Source organism: Musca vetustissima, unplaced genomic scaffold (assembly GCF_032173495.1).
Source record: "Musca vetustissima isolate MV318-11 ecotype Yass unplaced genomic scaffold, APGP_CSIRO_Mvet_v1 utg5566, whole genome shotgun sequence".
Classification (NCBI taxonomy): domain Eukaryota; kingdom Metazoa; phylum Arthropoda; class Insecta; order Diptera; family Muscidae; genus Musca; species Musca vetustissima.
In genome coordinates, this window is record NW_026877757.1 from 189,067 (window position 1) to 211,426 (window position 22,360).

The following is a 22,360-nucleotide window of genomic DNA, read 5'->3' on the forward strand; positions in this document are numbered from 1 at the left end:
ACCTGTACCTTCCTTCGTTTCTGTAGTTTGGTCACAATTTATTCCCAATTACCTTTTTTCGATATGACACCTCTAAAAACAACGAAACCTCCTCTCTCTCTCCTTCTACACCATCTATTTCTATTTTAATTTATAAAAAAATGCAGAAAAATTACAAAACAAACAGCAGGAAATATTAATGAAGCATCGGAAAGAACGACAGCAACAACAACAAAAGTAAAAATTACAACAGCAGAACAAACTATTGCTAGAGATCCAGCACCGGTGCCAACCACAGCGACACCAATATCCATCAATAAAAGCACACGTGACAAAAATCTTACGCCGCCTTCACCACCAGTAGCAGCTTCGGCACCATTCACATCTACACCATCCACATCATCTCAGGCAGCCGACACCATTCGTGAAGATCCCATTACAAACGCAACTAAAGATCCAGTAGCAAAATTAAAAATTGAAATGCCAGATTTCCGTTTGATGGGTGAACAAATGTCAACATCCGACACCAGCAACCGGGCCGCCGCCACCACCTCCTCCAACATCATCAACAATAATAATTATAAACAACACATCAAAGGCAAGCCCAATGGAAAGACAAATACAATTCCAGCTACGAGTATGCGTCGAACAGCGGCAAATGAAATGCCACAGTCTAAAGTTGGCATAAAAAGAAATGATCCGCATAAATTGAAGGCGGATGTCATTCGGCACGGCGATGCCGCAATAACTAAATCACAGAAAAAGACATCCAACGTTGTGTCATTCCATAAATCGGGAGAAGAAACTAAAGAAAAATCAATGCCTTCAAATAGAAGAACGCCGAATGAAGTTGTTCAGGATAGCGAAGATCATAATAATAATTTGAAATCTCAAGGTATTTGGAGTTTTATCCATAGTAGAGTAGTTCGTAAAGTTTGAAAGTTTCCTTTTTGGTAGGATGGAAATCTGTTGAGAATGTTAATCGAAATTGTGTTATTTATATTTCAAATGATGCAAAAACTTGAAATTTATGGGTTCTGATTTTATATACTTTCTACTTGAATTCGACCTGCAATGTTGCCAACCATGAGCTGGCTTGTGACAGAACATTTGTTCCATATGCCGAGCTTAAAAATGATTTCCAGTCGCGTCGGCCTTGTGGGCATCTTTTCCAATTTGAAAAACCTTGTTTCGAAATGTCTTCCACTTGAACCTTCAATCGAATTCGTGGCTTTCCCTTCTGTCTGAGCCATCATTTGACTCCTGCTCAATTCGTTCAAAGGCTGTTAACGCTCGTAATGTTCGGCCCATTATGTCGATATCAACGGCGTAGGCGAGTTACACGTGCTGTTCGGTGCACTGAGAGCCATTTCTGTTCATATTTGCATTTCGTATGACCTTTTTCAGCAGGATGTTAGAAAAGGTCACACGACAAAAGGTCTAAAACTTGTCTGAATCCTAGTTCGGTATTGAAGGACGCCGAGAGTCCTTTTCGACTTTAACCGCTGAACTTGTACCAGTTAAAGTTACCCTGGAAATATACGTTAATTTTGCAGGAATACCGAACACAGTAATGGCTTCAAACACCTGTGAGCGGATTGGGCAGTCGAATGCGGCTTTGTAGTCGACGAGTAGGTGGAATGTGTCGGTGTATTTTTGGTAAGACTTTTCCAAGATTTGACGCAGTGTGAAACTATGGTCTATTGCGGGTTTGCCAGGTCTGAAGCCGCATTGATAAGATCCAATAATATCATTTACCATCGTTCAGTTCACACAGCACGCTGGATAATACTTTATATGCGATGGGAAAGGGACTAATTCCTCTATAATTGGCACATATTGTCTTATCTAATTTTTTGTGCACCGGACACTCGATGCAGAGGCTCCAATCATTGGACATGCATTCCTCTAGCCAAATTGTACTAATCAGTTGATGCATATTCCTGATCAGTGTCAGATCACCAGTCTTGAATAGTTCGGTAGTCTAGTAATGTTCTTCATCCGATTAATTGCTACTATGACCTCACTTCGGCAGTTGATGCATATTCCTGATCAGTGTCAGATCACCAGTCTTGAATAGTTCGGTAGTCTAGTATTGTTCTTCATCCGATTAATTGCTACTATGACCTCACTTCGGCTATGTGGTATACAATCTATTCCGTCATCTCTAATTGGTATCTTCTTCACCGCCACTATTTTATTCCAGAAGCTTTTCAAAAAGCTCCTTTCAGATCCTCAACATGCGGACCTTGGAAAAAAATCGAAAAGTCGATTTCTGCGCTCTGGGATAGGTAGATCCCTAGTTCCGAACCGAACAAGTTCAAAGAAAAAAATCCGCAAAAAGGAACGATCGGCACTACGTTCGGATCTTTAGTTCATCTAGTTCGTTTTGTTCCAATCGTTCATAAATGAATAAATTAATGAATTCTTTTTCGGATTAAACAGAATAAGATTGAACCGCGTTAGGAAGGATATTGCCCGACTCTATAGTTCCCTAGCTCGTTGATCGATCATAGGGCAAATAAAGGCAACACATTTATTTACTCTTAATTTTTATTCAAGCATTTGGTGTCCAGATGAAATTAATAGTTCGTTTAGTAAAAAAGCTACTAAAAGAAACTACATAGACTGACATAGTTCTTGAGAAATTTTCCGATAATCGTCCAACTCAACTAGTTCGTTCGTGGACTAAAACATTCTATATAAAGCCCATATTTGTAATTTAACATTTCTGAATCTCAAAAGACATTTTTCAATGTAGCTCAATTTATCGGACGCACTGTTTTCATGGGTCACTGGAAAGCAGAGCTCGTCTTTGTAGATACCTTCGCCTAAAATAGTGGTTATTCACCAGTTGTTGCTGCCATCTTCCTCTTCGGTGCAATCCTGTTAGTGTATTTGGGATTTCCGGTCTTTAACGAGGCTGCGCTCGTCTTCTGGATACTGCAGCCAGCGTTGCCGCCCTCAGTCGATAGAATTCTAATTCTCTTTATCGAGAAGGGCGGGAAAGTCAGGCCTTCCAAGGCGGGAAAGTCAGGGCATTCCAAGGAGGTTATGTCGGCCTTACATTCGTTTTATAACTCGGAATATGAGTTCGAGTCCTCGCCTTTTTCAAAAGGTTGGGACCAGATTTTTCTTCTCCGTTTAACGGCATTTACATTAGAACTTTTTACCGGGTTAACCTACTCTATGAAGATATAACTAAAGATGTTACAACTTATATTTATAGATTATAGAGGCTGGGAACTTCAAAATATTAAACATTTTGTAATTATTGCCACTGAACACGTGTTTTGCGTACATTTCGAAGGAGGATATTTTCATTTAAATTTTGAAAGCTGAATGTTGTCAAAATTAAAATTATGAAAAAATTGGAATCATATGACTGCATGAGACTACCTTGTGTAATTATGCCATGCTTATCAATAAAGGTCCACTTTTTAGTTTGGACCCCATATATCCGTATCTCCTATATTTCGGTATTTTAAAGAGTTTGGGCACATTTTTCAACCGAATCGGTAGTAATTTTGTATTTTGACTTAACATTGGCTAGAATATTTCCTTAACAAAAATTATCAATATTGATCCACTTTTCGGGGTAGACCCCATTTAATGTTACCACCATCATTTGGTATGTTGGTAGAGTTTTTCCACCAAATTGGCTATATTATTTTATATTCTTATTGGGTGAAAATTCTTTTTAAAATGTTAGGCCCGGCCGATATTTAACCGCTTGATTCTACTACTTAACCTAATAAATAAACTTATATTCTACAACTTCCTTGGAATAATTCATTAAATATACATCTTCTGAGAATCTCTAAAGATCTCACATAATATTCATTCTAATATGCCCTTTTAAAATACAAACTTTGTATAGCGTTCCGTTAATTTAATTAAATCTTTGTTTATTTTCACACATCAGCAGTTTTGTTTTCTGAGATTGTAACAATGTTTTCAACGAACATTTTAATGACTTCTTCTATGTGTACTCCTAGGCTCTTAGCTAACCTCCATCAATGGCAGAGATTGGCAGATTTCTTCAATGGTCTTTGAAATAGTTCTATGTTTATTTTTCCCCAGCTGTTCTGGAAACACAATCTTCATTCATTCTTGTGCCCCATTCATACGGGAAACAATTCCCGGAGCAATGTTATTATTTTACATTTAATTAACAGCTCCACAGCCGAAGTACTGCACTTCTTTTCTTTACAATATTCCTTAACTGCCACCTCCACCACCATTTCAAGGCGATGATGAGATTATGATGACGACTTCTCTTTGTTGGAGAAAACACACAAAACTATAGCAAATGATCCATAGATGGTTGCACATATGCAAAGTACCCACCGCCACACCGTTAATTATGATTCGCCATGAAAACTTTAGTTTCAGTTGTAGTAATTTTTTTAATCGTCTTATAGTTATGCTGAGCATAACCAAAACCATATCAAGTGTTGCAGCAGCTCAGCAGCAGGGCAGTCATGTTAAATAAATATTTATAAATTGCAGCACGATATCCAAAGGGAAACCATGTATGAAGAGACTACACATCGTATAGATAGATATGTCGATATGTATGAATACGAGTATATAGGTGCAGATTGGAATATTATTGTTTGCTGTTATAAGTCTTAACAGATTATTTTGATGTTTTTTATTGTTGCTATTTAAAAGAAAAAGTTCAATGCCACTTTATTTTTATTTTCTAATGCCAATATTAGGCATTATGTGATAAAATATTGACATAAGGTTTTTTGCAGGTCTCTTCAACATGGAAACCGACTATAGGCCTTCCATATAGATATTATATTCTAAAAATACTCAGTACCTCCTTCAAGACTTCAGAGCCATTTGCAAAATTATTAAAAATCCAAAAAGATGAAAAAAGTACTTAAAAATTATTTAAAGACACCTACGGATATAATCCTGAGAGACATTGTAAAAACCTGGTTCCAACAACAAGGACCTACATTATAGCAACCCTTAATAAATTTCAGCTTCTGCGAAGCTGCAAGCTCATCAATTACTGTCACTCCCAATGGAAAATGGATATTCAATTTAAAAATATTTAAAATGTTGACCATTTTTGAAGGAAATACCAGAAGAAGTGGACCAATGGGTATCAACTTCGGACTTGATCTAGGCTTGGTAATGATAAGGTTGACGGACGGACATGCGTAAATCGACTACAAATTGTCTGAAACGGATTTGGTCTGAAACGGATTTGGTACATGGGTCTTAAATCAATATTTCGATGAGACACATGTTTTCCTAATCAAAGTTTATATATATTAGCAAAATGGCTGAGGGTATAAAAATCCAAGCTCATGTATATCGGGAACCTTAAAAAATTAATCATTTAGTCCATGATTATGCCTCTGGGGACGCATCAAAAATTATTCATTAAAAATAGAAGCGTACTGCTCTTTGGATCCTTAAAAACTATGTTATAAAAACATACTTGTAGCTCTCCGGCCTTTTGAAAACTACTATTACAAAATCCAGTCCAGAAAGTCCGATGACCCCAAAAAAATAAGCCTTAAAAAGACAATTCACCTCTTGCTCTCTGGGTGCTTTAAAAATAATTCGGTAATAATTCACCTCTTATAGATCTCTGGGTTCTTGAAAAATTATTATTTCAGAAAACTAAAGATTAAAACGTTATGAACCCTGCCTTCAATAAAATAATTCCTAAAAATTAGTCTTGACAAATCTACATTACAGTTCTTTGATCTTCGTTTTTACATAGAAAATCTCCTAGAGAACTCTAAAGCCAGAAGACAACCTGCAGAACTTCCAGAAGACTCGCGTAAATCATCGTAGAGAACCTACAAGTCTTCTATGCACTAAAAGTTTTCTAGATATACGTATAAAGGTACTTTAATACTTAGTACACGCCCTGAATTCTACAGATCTTCGAGAAATATAACACAACATAAGACACTGGTCTTCTAGGCATAAATGACCTTCTATAATTCCAATATACATGAGCACCCTATTGGTATGATACCATATACATATCTTCTACACATAGAATACCTCTTAGAGGGCTTCTAAATCCAGTCCTCTCACATAGAATATCTCTTAGAGGGCTTCAAAATCCGGAAAACCTCTTATAGGACATCAAAACCCAGAAGGCCACCAAAAGACTTTCATGCTAGTAAGACGTTCTCATTTTTTTAGGCGTAGAATGTATCCTACAAATGTGTAACATAAAAAAATTCCACTATACATAGAAGTTCTCCGATAAGAGATATTTTACAGATTATCTATACATAGAGGAACGAATGCAGGAGTTCTAAACCAAAAACAACTCATGCACGACTTCTATAATCAGAAGGCCACCTAAAAGACTTCTGGACCTGGAAGATGTTTCGTTTTTTAGATATACAAGTCCTCCTAAGTGTCATCTATACGTAGAATACCTTTTACACATCTTATAGACATAGAAGATCTGATACACAAGACCTCTTACAGAACTTCTACCTCTATAAAACCACCTACAAGACTTCCAGACCTTGTAGAAAATCTACTACAGATTATTAGATGAAGTCCTGCTATGTATCATCAATTCGAAGGATACCTTTTACACATCTTATAGACATAGAAAACCTGATACACAACTTCTAGACCCAGAAGACCTCTTACAGGATTTCTATACCCATAAAACCACCTTCAAAACTTCCAAACCTAGTAGACGTACTACTTACCTTCTAGACATAGAAGGGTTCCTACATAACGTTTATATAAAGAAGTCCACGAAAAAATTATCTATACTTTTCACATGAATTCCAGACCCAAAAGGACATTGCGGCCCCTGTGTTATGTAATTTTTTAACAACATTCGATATTGTCTATTTTACAACAATTTCATTTGTTTGTTTTATTGTTTTTACAATAACAAAAGAAATTTAAACAATATTGAATGTTGTTAAAAGTTACAGAATAGGCCTACAGATATCCTATACAAAGCTGACATTTTCGTCGTGTACCGTCGTGTTGGCCTTTTTCTTCCAGAAAAAAAATACTATACGTCTTCTAGGCACAGTAGAAGCTCTTTTTACCTAAAAGACATAAAGTAACATCTCCTCTTTCAGTTTTAAAAGATATAGAAGATATCCTACAAGGTTACAATATCAAAAGTCCTCCTAACATAGAAGACACCCTCTAGATCTACAGATAAATGGCCCGTTAAAAATATTGTGGTCATAGAAATCCTCCAACATGCCTTTAAAAGTATGAACTACCTTTTTTGTCTTATGAACGGAATCCAACTAAGAGAAAACTTTCAAACCAAACAATCGCATAAAAATTACGATTTTTTTTAATTCATTTAAAATATTCCAACTCAAAAATATTATAGAAAATATCTCACCCGACCGAAAAATAGACCTGGCGAAATCTTTGACATTTTATTCAACAACCACCAAAGAAATCACCAATTTCTCAGACGCAGATGATACACCAAAATTAACCATGGAAGAATATTTTACACTCAATGAACCGGCCAAGGAAGAAAAGGAAACCAACAGATCTCCCCATGTCTTAGATATGTCAGAGTGTTTGCCTGCGGTACAAGAAACCCGAGTACAGGGTTCAAAGAAACCCATAACCTTAAGAAAAGAATCACAAAAACCAACTGAAAAGATGAGAAAAGAATATCGCACTGCTGAGTTACCAAAACGTTTACTGGAACCAAAAAATCTGATTCGGGACACTACACAAATCTCAAAAACCTTTACGAAACGCCTCAAAAATAATGATAATAAAACTATTTTAGAAGGAGATTTACCAGGTGTAATCGACTCAGATTTACAGCAAAAATATTTGGATGAATTGAAAATACGTCCTCAGCTTAAAAATCTACTTAAATCGCTTTCTAAAGAGAGGCTACAGGAAAGAAGAGAGCAAAATATTATGCAAAGAGATGTTGAGAAGAAATCTGATTTGGTAAGAGAGCAAGAAATACTTCAAAGAGAGGGAGGAACTTCCAAAACCGCTCTAAGTAAAAGTGGAACTTTACCCGATATTAAATCATTATCCCGAACCGTTTCCAAGGAGAGCTTAAATATAACAACAATTTCTAGACAATTCTCTGAAGATCAGTGCACCCGGAAACCTCTCTCCCTTTCAAGATCAGTTTCCAAAAATAGTTTAAATGCCATACTGGAAATTACACAAAACCCTACCGATCTCTCGGCCAGAAATTCTTCCCGAAGATCATCAACACCAAGTTCAACATCCCGTGGAAATAGTAATGATATTCTGCAAAAAGCATATGAAACATTAGAGAAACTTAAATTGCGAGAAGCCTCAGCATCTAATCTATCGTCGGAATTTGATATCTATAAGAAAACTTCGACACCACTACCCGATGTGTATTCGAAATCCTTACAGCTTGAATTTGATGTAGCCTCAACACATGAAGAAGATAATGAATTGAATAGTACCCTTAAAACTTCGATATCTACCACTGAGACTTATGTGAAATCGGATTCAGAAGATACTGAAGAGGAGTTTATTACACCTCCGGAGAATTTGGAAGATATGAGACCCTGTACCAATGATGATTTGAGTTCTATGAAATATAACTTTCGTGGATTTAGTCCACCCAGGCGACAAGCGGCACCCTTAAATAACAATGAACGTGCAGATATTTTTCGGGAGGCCGTATTGGATGCAACGGAAAGCCTAGGTTTAAAACAAAAATCTGAAAATGTATATTCCGCTAGAGGAAACGCTTCAACTCCAGCTACTCGGTCTATTGAATCCACATCAAGATCAATTAGATCATTGGAACCTAAATTAACACCTCCAAATAACCTGAAGCTTCAAATTCCGAATACAGCTGATTCAACACCTCGCATCTTGTATGCAAAAAAAGAGAGAGCATCTACTCCTCCCCCTCCTCCGGCTATATCACAATCCAACAAATCTCTAGAATCAACACCACGTTCCACGGTGTCCTTAAACTCCGAAAAAACCCACCTCAAACTGGAAAAGAGCCCGGTAAAGTCGTTGAGTATTTGCAAAGCAAATCGTAAGAGAATTGACAGTACTAAGGCAGAGAGTAAACTCTCTCAGCCCATGAAAGCTTTACCTTTGAAACAGGAAACAATTGAGATTTATGGTATCTCACCGGCTTCGCATTTAAAAAACGAGGAGCCAGAAGAAATCGACAGCGTAAAGAGAGATGAAGAATCAGATGAAGAACAAAAGGTAGCAGAAGTAAGTGATAATGAGAAAGAGATAATTAATCAAAGCCTTGGAGACCATATTAATACTGAGAGCGAAAGTGAAGAGCATCATGCTGTGGAGGAAGAGACATTAGCTTCTAGTGAGAGTCAAAAGAGACCAGAATTATGTAAACAATTAACAGCTACTCGTTTAATTCGTAGCGACTCATTTGTTATAAGGTAAGTGCGGTAATGAGTGTTCACGTTGATTGTGAAGTATGTGAAATTGCCTTGAGGTAATTCTCACTGACTTTGTTGAAAAACATTTTATAATAATTTTTGGGGAATAATTTTTATTTATATGACCAATAGTTGTATACGGAAAAACTAATATCTTGAAAAGGTCCATGCATGAACGACAAATAGGCCTTCTTCAGTTCATCCGGAGAAAAAATGTTTGAAAGACAGAAGACCTTATTTGGTTTTTTCGAAAAGAAAGTAACTTATTTAGACTTTTCTGAAACTGAAGTAATTTTTTAGATCTGTTGCCTTTTGTCTCTAAAAGATTCATAGAAGGTCTAGTGAGATTCAAAAGAGAGCAGAATTAAATAAGCAATCAACATTTATTCGTTTAATACGCAGCGACTCATTTGTTATAAGGTAAGTACGGTAATGAGTGTCAGCTTGTGTGTGAAGTGTGTGAAATAGCCTTGAAGTAATTCTCATTGACTCTGTTCAAAAATATTTTATAAACTTTTATTTATATGAACAATAATTGATCCATGCATGAAAGACAGAAAGCCTTCTTCTTCAGTTCATCCGGAAAAAATGTATGAAAGACAGAAGACCTTATTTAGATCTTCTTATTTAGATTTTTCTGAAACAGGAGTAATTTTTAGATCTGTTGCCTTTTACTTCTGGACGATGTATAAAGGTATTCTACCTCTACATGTAGAAGATCCTCCATTTTCTGACATCAACTTCCAAGTGTATTACTGCTGAGTTCTGGGTATCGCAATTTCTCAGAATTTTTCATTGCTTTTTCCGATATAAAGTATGTCAAAAATGAGTTTACAAATGGATAATTATTAAACATTATCAAATGTAGAATCCCGAAATAGTACTCATGATGTTATTTTAGATATTTATATGATAAATGAAAAAAGAAACATTTTTTATTTATTCAAGCTGTAAACTCATTCTTGATATACTGTATTTTAAAAATGTCATTTTGATTTGATATCTGATCAATTCTCCAAAACACCTACAAAACGTACACATTTTTTAATTCCCTTTTACATTAAACTCATTTCAGTGGCCTACCCGATAATTACGATCCATTTTTATCGGCTAAACGACAACTTGAGGAACTCTGTTCACCCACAGCCACCGATTCTCCAACAACACCACAACTGCCCAGCTTGCCATCGACACCGGCGGCTGCAACAAATAACACAAATAAAATGTCCACCTCTCTAACACTTGGTAGTAGTTCGACATCGAGCACAAATAATACAACATCTAGTCCCAATACTACAACGTCACAAACATCTAAGACTCCCACTCTAACCAGATCATCGAGCTTCCGACGTACTGGCTCATTGCGTTGTCCACGTCGTTCACCACTGCTGACACAACGTGTACCCCTATTTGCCCAAAAGCATAGACCCACCATACAAAGGGGTCTCTCTGATGAGGGGCCCATATCATCGAATTTCATGAAACCCGAAGAATATGATGAAATGCCTGTTCGATCGGTGTGTGTCAACGATTATGCTATAACGAAAAGTCCACGAGTGGTACGCCGTGACACATCAGCTTCCAATCGTAAACAGCCTTTGAAATTGAACATAAATGCTGCCAATGAGGCTGCTGGTAATTCCAGCAGTGGTCTAACACCCAATACCAGTGAAACAGAAAGTGCTCCCAATACCGCTTCACGTTATGTCAACAAAACCGATTCATTGGCTGTTTTCCTGAAATATGAACACGAATTGGAAAAACTGAATAAGGCAGCGAATACTACAACAAGCGAAACTATTACGGAATCACCTACCGATCAAAATGGCAACAATAGCTCGAGCGCAACTACCCCAGCAGTATTGGCAAATTTGGATGGCCCTCTCAATGCCAAGGAGCTAAAGGACAAAAGCAACAATTTGAGCAAACAAAATTCAGCGAAAAATATTAAAGCTGATTTGTTGGAGCTTAGTTTAAATGAACCGAATGAAAACTGCGAACAAAAACCAATAACTCCAGAAGCATCGGGGAAATATAATTCCGTTCGTTTGGCCCCACTGAATTCCAAGCCCACAACACCACTCATCACACCCCACAGCAATGGACAGCATTTAACAAAACCCTCCACACCTGTGGCAATACCAATAAGCAAGCCATCCACGCCCTTGACCAAACCCTCTACACCCTTGACCAAACCCTCTACCCCTTTGAACAAACCCCTAACCCCCTTGAATACCAAGGCAACTTTGCAACCCTTGGAACAAATTAAACCACAAATATCTCAAAAACCCGTGGCCCTTAGCTCCATATTTGGTACCACCAACAATCAAAAATCCACTGAAGAGCGTAAAACTTCTTTGGGTTCCGATTACATCGATCCCAAATTAATTAACAAATGTGATAATTTACCAATTAATTTAAATAAATTACGTAATGATTTTAAGCACTCCGATGCGGCGGATTCTGTGGAAATAAATCGTCGTGAACATTTATCTTCCTCCTCGTCGGAAGCATCAGTACCACCATCAGCCACAAAGTTTTTGCCTTCAGTTAATAAATCGGAAAATCAAAATGGAGCCCCAATTCCAAATCAAAAACCTTCCACAGCCCCTGCGGCTTCCCAATCCAGTGCTATTCCCCAAAAACAGCAGCAGCAACAACCACAGCTGCATCATCAGCCATCTAGCCAATTGTCGGCGACGGCTAGTCAACGCAATTCTGCTGAGGGACGTAATCTTCTAAAGCGACGCATACGCCTCGGTCGCAATCAATTCTTATACGATGCCTCTCCGGAGGCTGATTCATGTTCGGCTGATGATGAAGCCAATCGTTCGTCCATGGAGTGTGACAACTTCATGAAGGAACATCAAAAGGCCTTCGATCGTCTCAGTGCCCAAATGAACAATTTGGAGGAGCCATTTGTGCCACCGCCTTCATTGCCGGCTGAATTTGATGATTTTGACTTTGAGGAATTCCTGTCATCATTCGAAAATGATGAAGAACAATTTCCTCTATTTAAGGATTGTCGAGAATTTCTATTGAATCGGACATCGAAGAAACAAAGATCGATGTTAATGCCGAATTCCAATGTGAACAGCAACAGCAATACTGTCCCCCAACAGAAATCCACATTCCCACCCCTTAATAGTCACACTAACAGTAATAATAACAACAACAATAACACAAATAGTAACTCAAATCCCCAACACCATTTTCAATTCCCCAATTTACCAGCCCATCCTAAAGGTCTTTTCGATTCCTTCTCCCCCCAAAATAGAGCTACCAAAAATAGATATAACGAAAAATCCCTTGCTAGTGATGATGATGAGCTGGGTTTGGTCAACCATCAGAAACGGGAAATATTCATTAGCATAGAAACCGAACAAAATGATTTGGATAAGGAACCCATATCCCCCAATTCCATACGTGACATGATGATGGGTAACCCTCAATGTCTGGCCGAAATTGAGGTGGATGCTGCCGATAATAAATTCAGTAAAATCAGTGATGATGATGAACAGCAGCAACAACAGCACCAGCACAATTTATCATCTATACCCCGCAGTCGTGGTATACCCATTGCCACGTCAACGGCAACAACAGCATCGCACGGAGCAGCAGGAGGTAATCACTTTAATGGCCATTTTATAAATACTAATAAACCCGATGTTCAATTGAATAACGCTAAAAATCTTATACAAAAAATGCAAAAAGATTTCCGCCAGCTGAGTGATGAAATGGCCGCCAATCTGAGACAATCTATGGAACAGCAACGAACCGGTGATCACGTGACGTCGACCGCCACGACAATGACGACGATGATGATGAATAATCGCAATAAGGTGAACAAGGCCACAGGAACACCCAGCGGTGATGCCTATGCCGATTCGGATGAATTGAGTAGTTTAGATGGTTATCCGTTGTCGTCGCCCAATTCACGTTTGGGTGTTAGTTCCAAAACGAGTGCAGACTCGGCCTATGGGAGGTAAGTGAAAAATAATAATAATGAACGATCGACAGAATTGAACGGAAAATGGACGATTGAACTTAAAGGGTCTTACGGAACTAAATCTAAATTAATTTTATTACGACGGACCCCAAAGACAATTCTGATCGGTATAAAATTCGTCTGTTCAGCTTTATTTTGGATTTTTTAAAGTTTTGGCTGCATTTTTCTGCCGAAGTGTTGGTCACATAGTTTTTTCCCTTTAGTAAATAAAACAGAAAATCAAAATGGAGCCCCAATTCCAAATCAAAAACCTTCCAGCCCATCCGGCTTCCCAATCCAGTTCTAAAAGCAGCAGCAACAACCATCGCTGCTTCATCAGCCATCCAATTATCGGGGACGGCTAGTCAACGCAATTCTGCTGAAGGGCGTAATCTTCTAAGCGAAGCATATGGGGACAAAGATAATTCCGATCGGTATAAAATTCGCCTGTTCCCCTCTAGAGAGTGGGCGTTCCGAATTCTTGAAGGGCGAAACAACTTTTCACAGGTATTTGTTAGTCATTGAAGCATTTTTTACCGAAGAGGCTGTAATATGCTATTCCCGGATCATGGTGGGTGAAAAACAGAACATTTTCAATATAGGTAAATGTTTTGGCATAGTCCCCATAGAAAAATATCCCGTCTCATATTAGGTATTTTCATAGTACATAGTTCCCACCGAAGTGCCTGTAATTTACCGGCATGCCTTGACATGGCAGCCATTATTAGGTCCCGCATTAGATATTTCCATTGTTCCAAGGCCATTTTCCAACCATGTTCATGGAGTTCCATATAAAGTACTCTCCCCAATTAGCATATGCAGTAGGTATAAACCGAATTTTTCAGATGGAATTCTTACTCGGAACATATAGCATCCAAGCTATTGGTGCTCCATAATTTTTTTCTTTTAAAAAAACACGCCTATTAATTTATTTGTGCTCCTTAAAATATTCCTTAAAAAACCAAACCTATAATCCTATTGGTGCTCCTTGAAATATTCATTAAAAAACAAAGTCTTTTATTCTATTGGTGATCTTTAAAATATTCTTTAAAACCCAAGCCTAAAATTCTATTGGTGTTCCTTGAAAAATATACTTTGAAAATCTACGTATATAAATCTCTTGGTGCTCCTTAAAATATTATTTAAAAAAAAAAGGAATATAATTCTTATCGTGCTCCTTGAAGTATACTTAAAAAACAAAGTGTATAATTCTGGTGGTGTTCTTTAAAATAGTCTTTCAAAAACCAAGCCTAAAATTATATTCGTGCTTCTTGAAATACTCTTTAAAAAATCCACGCCCATACATTTTTACGTTATCCTTAGAAAATTCTTAATTATTCTCCTGATAGGATTTTTTAGAAATATACTTTTAACGAAAACAATTCGTAAAAATCTAAGGTAATTGGTCTTAGAAGGTTTTGACGAAATATAAAAAATTCGACACGGATGAACCTAACGACATTTTTTACTTATTTACATTCTTTAATTATTTTTATTAATATCTCTAACCTCTTCCTTATTTTTCTTTGACAGTCTCTCGCGTCAACGTTCTTCCGAACTAACTAACCCACGTAATTCTAGTCGTAATCGAAGCTTAACAACTAATCCAAATGGCGCGGGTAATGTGGTTATAAGTCGACCCTTAGCCGAGGAACGTTGTCGACAATTAAGTGCCTCATCGAGCAGTAGTTCGGAACATGCCTTACCACCAATTATGGGTGGACAAAATATTAATAGCAATACTAACAACAACAACAACATTTACCAAAAACAACAAACACAATTGTATAACAACAACAATAATACCAGTCACGATTTGGATGAGATGATGTTACGTTATGAACGTAATAATAATAATAATAACAATTACGATACTAGCAGCACAACACCCCTACATCCTACAATGGGTTTGACTTCAACACCAAATACTACCCAACAGTCAATGATGATGAATTCGAATCGTGAAACCCCAGCAAGTTCGACAAATCAATTGTATGGCTCCAGTTCAACAATGAGTTCAAGTATGAAAATGTCAAAATTCTGTCATGAATGTGGCACAAAATTTTTGATAGATACGGCTAAATTTTGTATGGATTGCGGTGTTAAACGTATTTGTTTGTAGAGAGTGGAAGAAGAACGTAGTTGTGGAAAAAATGTTGGTGATATTGAAGAGTGATGGAATTTGATCGTGTAGTTATGGTATTTGCTTACAACTTTTATGCTACACTGTAACAAATCTGCATCTCCTACCATCTATATCAATTGGTTTCATTCAAATAACCTCCTGGGCCTTAATATATAAATATAATATTTCATCTAATAGAACTCTAACCAAAATCGATTCATACATACATATATAGTTTAACTAATTGTAAAGAAAGAAATATAAAAATAGTTTATATATATAGATATATATTTTTTCTAATATATAGTATAACAACATAACCTAAAAACAAATAATTATTCATAATTTATAGTTTTTGTTTAAAATTCAAAGTAAGTATTTTCACATGTAAATCGGAATATAAATGGTTGCATTTTAATATTTAAAATTTTCCAATAAAAAATTATATATATTTTAAAAATTATTTAATTCTTTTAATCAAATTGTATTAAATTCAATAATTATATTTTAATTGTTAAATATATTTATTTGAAATTATTAGACGATCGATTTTCTGTTATCGAAACTAATGAAGGGTTCACTAAGTAAGAATTAAGACCACTTCAAATAACAGTTTGGGAGTCCTCATTTTGATATTTTCTCCGATGGAAAAAGAGTTATAAATAAGTTTACTTTCCTACATTACTACATATATATGTTTTATTCTAGAACATTATTTAACTATTTATTGATTTTTGACTTCTTCTACCAAAATCTACTATTTACAGTTTCTTTATTTTCCCTTGTTTGTTAATAAATAATTTAAATAAAATTATTTAAATAAATTTTAAATGGAAAATATATTTTTAATGCGATATTTTCAATTGAAATTCTCAATAAAATATTCAGATTTACATGTGAAAAGATATTTTTAATGCGATATTTTCAATTGAAATTCTCAATAAAATATTCAGATTTACATGTGAAAATGGTATAAAAAAAATAATAACCTCAAAGAAAGAAAAAATAAATTGTGAAAAGAACAATAAAATGAATCCAATACGAAATCGAAAGAAAAACTAACAAATTTTTACGAACAAAAATATTTCCAAATAATATGCAAACTTGTCATATAATAAAAAATTAATAAATTTAAAAAATTGAATAATAATTTTATTAATTATTTAAACGTATATTTTAACTTACCAAATTTAAATTATTATTATTACTGAATATCAATCATCATCAGCTGCTACGATGAAGATGACGACGACTCACAACTAAACCAAATCATAGTTGATAATAATTATATATTTGATTTAATTTTATTATTATTATTTTTCAATAATATATTATTTAATAATATAAATGCAATATATATTTCATAAATTTGTTTGTTTACTTTTTATAAATAAATAACTAAAAAAACTAAATCTAATATAAAGAAGAAAAGATCAAAAAACAAGTACTACCTATATCATAAGGGTTTAATAAATCTTAAAAAAAATTAATTTTTTGTCACAATTGTCGGCTTTAAAGAAAATAAAATATTAACATAACATTTGTTTTTTGTAGCAATGCAAAGTAGTTTAAAAATTATATTAAAAATACATATATATTCAATTAAATATATAATTATATAAAAAATAATAAATGATTATATATTTCAAATAAAATTTGCAAAGTATTCCTTATCGAAAAAAATAAATCATCAGAGTATTAATAATCATCATTTGCTTAATGGTTGGGGACGGATGCTAACTTCGAATCATCATCATCATTTCATTTTAGTTTAATATTAATTCAATTTGCAGTAGATAAACAATGTCGTCCATGGTACAATTATACAAGGTAACTGCAATACTTAGCTGATTTGATTTGAATTGTATTTGTTGTAGTTTTGCAGTTACCTTGTAAAATTGTACCATGAATGTCGCCATAGAAAATACTGCAAGAATCTGCTAGTTTTTACTATTTCTATGGGATATCATAAAGGGAAAATTGTACATTTTTGCTGGTTGGTGGAACAGACGTATACTTGGCCTGTTCCAGGACCTGCAAAAATTTGCAAATTTTTAGTTCGATAAGAATTTTAAAAATAAAAATAAATAAAAATTAGTAGATTCTCGCAGTACAGAAAAAGAGCAATTATATTTCATTCCAGAATCTGCAAGAATCTTCTATTAATCGAAATTATTTTCGATGCTTTTGCCAAAAATACATAAGTTAATTTTACTTACGGCAAATGTCAGTTTATGGGTGAGAGAAGTGAACGGTTGCCATTCCCCTTAGATAACTCATCTACAAATTATTACAAACGAACAATAATTTGTTTACTCAAAAGTCCAGTAAAAGAGAGTGAATTGAGAGAGCAGATTTGACAGTTGTCTTACTGAGTATTTGCAAATTCTTACAAAGGAAAATTTACTCAGTAAGAATTTTCTAGTACTATCAGCTGATATTTAATCAGTTGTTTTGTTATGTTTTGTAAACAAACAAGAAAATTGTTCTCAAGCAAAGTGATTGTTTTGCGAAATTTTATTTTGATTTGATTTTACTCTCTGCAAATTCTTACTGAGTAAATGTTACTGGGAAAGTTAACGAACAGACTTATTGTTTTCAATCAAATTGATTGTTTTGTGATTTTTATTTTGATGTTGTATCATTAAACATTAAACTGGATGAAGAAAACGCACGTATTTATAAACAATATCAATTTTCCGTTTGTTTTTGATTTTTCTTATCAAAATTCTGTTTTTTGTTTGTGACAAATTGTTTGTTATTTTAATCAGCTGTGTCGATACAATGTTTATACTGGATGTTGTTCGTTTACTTTTTGTAATTTTCTCTCTTGAGAACGAAAAATTTGTATTTACTCTCTGCAAATTCTTACTGAATAAATGTTACGGAGAAAGTATATTAAAATTGCATATTTTAAATCAGGATTAATTTGTTCATCCATCAGAACAACTGTTGGTGCAATGAACTGTCAAAAAAGTTGTAATTTAAATAAAAAACGTATATGGGCAATATTGCCAATTTTTTAACATAGCTGAAGCGGAGGTTCACCCCTTTATAACTCAGGAACTACTTAAGTATATGAAAAACAGTGAATAGTTTTGGGTTAATTGATCTGTCGTTGCAAACTGTTCATGATAATGACCTCCAAACTTTATTTTGGTGGAAGCTGTGTCTTCTTTAATGTAAAAAAATGTGTAAAAACAGGTTGAGGCGAACCAGTTTTTTTATGTTCTCTATCGATTTTTGACTAAGCCACTCATTGCACGGTCTTCGTGTCAAAATAAAACTAGAAGCCAACAAAATTTTAACTGCATCTACCTTTAAATTATGCTGACATTTTGAAGCTCGATTTTGAGTGTTTTTTTTAATTTTACTTCTTGCTTTAATACGCAAACAGGAATTTTTAAAAATCGATTATAAGATTATTGTAGTCGCGAATCTGCGTAATTTGATATGTATTTTGTGTATGTAGTATGCACAGCTTCAGAGTAATACTCATCCGAAGGTGCGAATTTTGTGCGATCAAATTTCTAAAAAACCTATTTTTCGGGGAAAATTTTTAGATCTGTCAACTGAATGGTATGGGTACCCGCGATCAATAAGGTTTTTTACGTTTCAGATGATATAAAATCTTCTTCGTGAAAATCCATCTACTAGAACGGCGGGAACTGGCCTTCCAAAAACACGAAATTTTGCAAACAATGTTTTTGAAAATATCGCGGATTTATTTGCGTTTTCTGTGTATCATTTCCGCTTCAATAAATGGCTTCATACGGATTTTGATCTTTTTCGAAAAGAGAACCGAAAGAGAGATGTACGCAATTTATTTCAAAAATAGATTGTGCTGGCACATCCATGGTTCTTAATGGACCACATTGAAATGGTATAGATCGATGTATTTTTTTAGGGTGCACACCGAAATCGGATGCGCGTTAATGGCATATGGAGTTTTTGGAAATTATTCGCGTTTTACGATTTTTTGGGTACTTCAATGTGACGTGCGGCACATCTTAGCCGTCAAATGAAATTTCGCAAAATATACATGGATTGGAAGATAAACTTCAGTACTTCCTGGAAACCGCATGCGCATCAAATGATTTTGAGAATTACGCGATTTACACGCAATTTAAAATGTATATTTCATAATATTATTTTATTTTAAGATTTATTCCTATTTATAGAATTCTAAGATTTATCGGAGGGTCTTGATATAATCCGCAAGGCGTATACTTATACACAAAAAGTGGTTATTATTATATATGTAAATTTTTCGGCGATATTCGGGTAAAATAGCAGAATAACCCCACCATTTTTTTCTGAAATTTCTTGTATAAAATTAAAAAATAAATATGATGACATTATTTTTTCGAACCAAAAACAAATATTTTTCCTCCATATCTTGTTTTGTTGTCGCTGCGATTTAGAAACCGCTACACGGACTTGTGTGATTTGGATATCATTTGATTCATCATGGTGTTTAGATTATGTAGATATTTTTAAATTAATTTTTAGGTGTGTGTATGTCATTAATATAATGAAAATATTGATGTAATCTGCTATATTTTTTTATTTTTCTCATATTTCGCGAAGATGTGCAACTTTATCGTGATTATTATAATATATTCATATTCTTATTTTACGAAGGAAGATATATATCAACGTTTTTGGTCAATATAATAAACGGCGTAATTTTAAGATTTTGTTCTTATGCCCAAAATTAAAACCTCGATAACTTTTGCGCGCATCAACCAAAAAATTGATCGCAAACGGTTTCGGAGTCAGAACATTTTTCTCTATATGTGTACCAAAAATCATTTATGTGCCACAAAAACAAAAAAGCTGATTTTTTGAAAATGGAATATTAAAAAATTGGCAATATTGCCCATATACTGAATTCTTCCCATATTTGTCTGAGCAATCTTTTCCTTAATATATTCTTAATTAAATATTATGCAAAATATTTATTAAATAGATTAATTTTTTGGAAATTATTTTTGACATTTCAACTCTCTACAATAATTATTTATTTGTTGTAACAGATTTTTCCCCGAAACTGTAAAAAGTCTTCTATTAATCGAAATTATTTTTACATTATAAAAATTTATTTCACATACAGATATCGAATGGAATTGACAGTTTAAACTCACTGGGTTAACGACATGCAGTACTTGTAAATTTGAAAAGTTTTACTACTTTTTGATGCATTAAACGGCATTTACATTAGAACTTTTTACCGGGTTAACCTACTTTATGAGGATTTATTTGACATATATGCAAAGGAATTGGCAATTGAAACCCACTGGGTTAACGAAATCCGGTTAAATGTAAACGTACTATTAACACAGCTGTTGGTGCAATGAACTGTCAAAGAAGTTGTAATTTGAATTAATAGCATATTGTATACTGAATTCTTCCCAGATTTGTCTGAGCTATACTTTTTCGAATATATTCTCAATTTAATTGAGTGAAAAAAATTATAGATTATTTCTTTTTTAATATTTTCGACATTTCAACTCCCTACAAAAGTTATTTTTTGTTGTAAAATATTGTTGATTCATTTACTTTCTTAATTCTAACTTGAAACAAACCACGGTACAATTATACAAGATAGGATATGTTTTGTCAACTCTATCTTGTGGCTTGTCATGTCAGAATAAATAAAAACAAATGCAACAAGTCGTTCTGCTCATTTGACATATTTTTAACATTTTATAAACAGAAACAAGTTAAGTGTTTTGGAAACTTCCATCTCTGTTATGAACACATGTTAAATTTTGTTTCGATCTGGCAACTTCTTCAAATGGAAAAAGGTTTTCAAAAAAGACGCATCCGCAATTTTTTACAATGGAAAAATTAAAAATGCCGCACTTTTTGTGCTAGGCTAAGAACTTTCCGAACTGCCCTCGTAATTATTTTTATCATCAACCCACATACATTTTGAATATCATCATTATCATCTAAAGATGCTGTTTCTATTTGCTGTCGGTTTGGTTAATAAAAATAAATAATAAAATATGCTTGAATTTGAAAACATAAAAATTATTTTGATTTTTTTTTTATATTTCTATTATTTTCCTTTATTCCACAGGACCATCAACAAGCAACAAATTCAAATCTAACCTCACAAAGGCATGGCGAGGACTCAAGAATATTTGAAAAGGACAACTAAATTTAATTATTATTAACTTAATTATTATCTAAGATTTAAATGTTTAATAAAATAAATGTATTAATAGATATGTTTAGTATATTTTTAGTTTATACTAATATAGTATGTAAATAAAATAAAAAATGTTTTAACAATAAAAAAATAATTAAAAACGTTTTATTTGCAGAGTCTGGAACCTACAGGTATATACAAACTTTACAACTTGAAGCCAAAACTAAGAGAAAATAGATCAAAAAGACTTTCTATTATTAAACTTCTGATTCTAATTGGAATACCATCTAATTTTGTAATTTATATTATTTTTCCTTTCCAGAATATTTCATGTTATTTTGCACTTTGTGAGCAATTTTGAAATCTCTTTTTACTAGGTCTCATATTATTTTCTCTCGCAGGCATAATAGCAGTTTTATCTGTGATGAAGAATCTTTCATCAAGAATTCGAATTTAAGAAATATTTGCTCTGTTACAGAACCTACAAGTTTTACCACTTTTGGGTACATATTCTACTTTTTCTCAGGCTACAAATATAGTAACCTATGATTTCAAAATCAAGATAATTAATTACAATTTCTAATTTGTCACACAATTATTTTTCTTGAAACTTTTTGGGGATAAAAAATTCCGCTCTATCCATTTTGGTTTCAAAAATAATAACTGATTTTCTTCAATAAGCAACAAAT

General features: G+C 34.1%; 1 protein-coding gene across 1 annotated transcript in view; it reads left to right on the forward strand.

Moving 5' to 3' along the window:
* The window catches only part of LOC133322441 (mucin-2), an 85,545-nt gene extending 70,026 nt beyond the window's left edge, over window positions 1–15,519 (forward strand). Inside the window, exons 5-8 of the mRNA XM_061531439.1 lie at window positions 10,474–12,962; window positions 13,023–13,383; window positions 14,920–15,154; window positions 15,212–15,519. Coding sequence (XP_061387423.1) covers window positions 10,474–12,962; window positions 13,023–13,383; window positions 14,920–15,154; window positions 15,212–15,508 — 3,382 coding nt within the window. The 3' untranslated portion in view covers window positions 15,509–15,519. The remainder of the gene's footprint in view (window positions 1–10,473; window positions 12,963–13,022; window positions 13,384–14,919; window positions 15,155–15,211) is intronic.
* The last annotated feature ends 6,841 nt before the right edge of the window (window positions 15,520–22,360 follow it).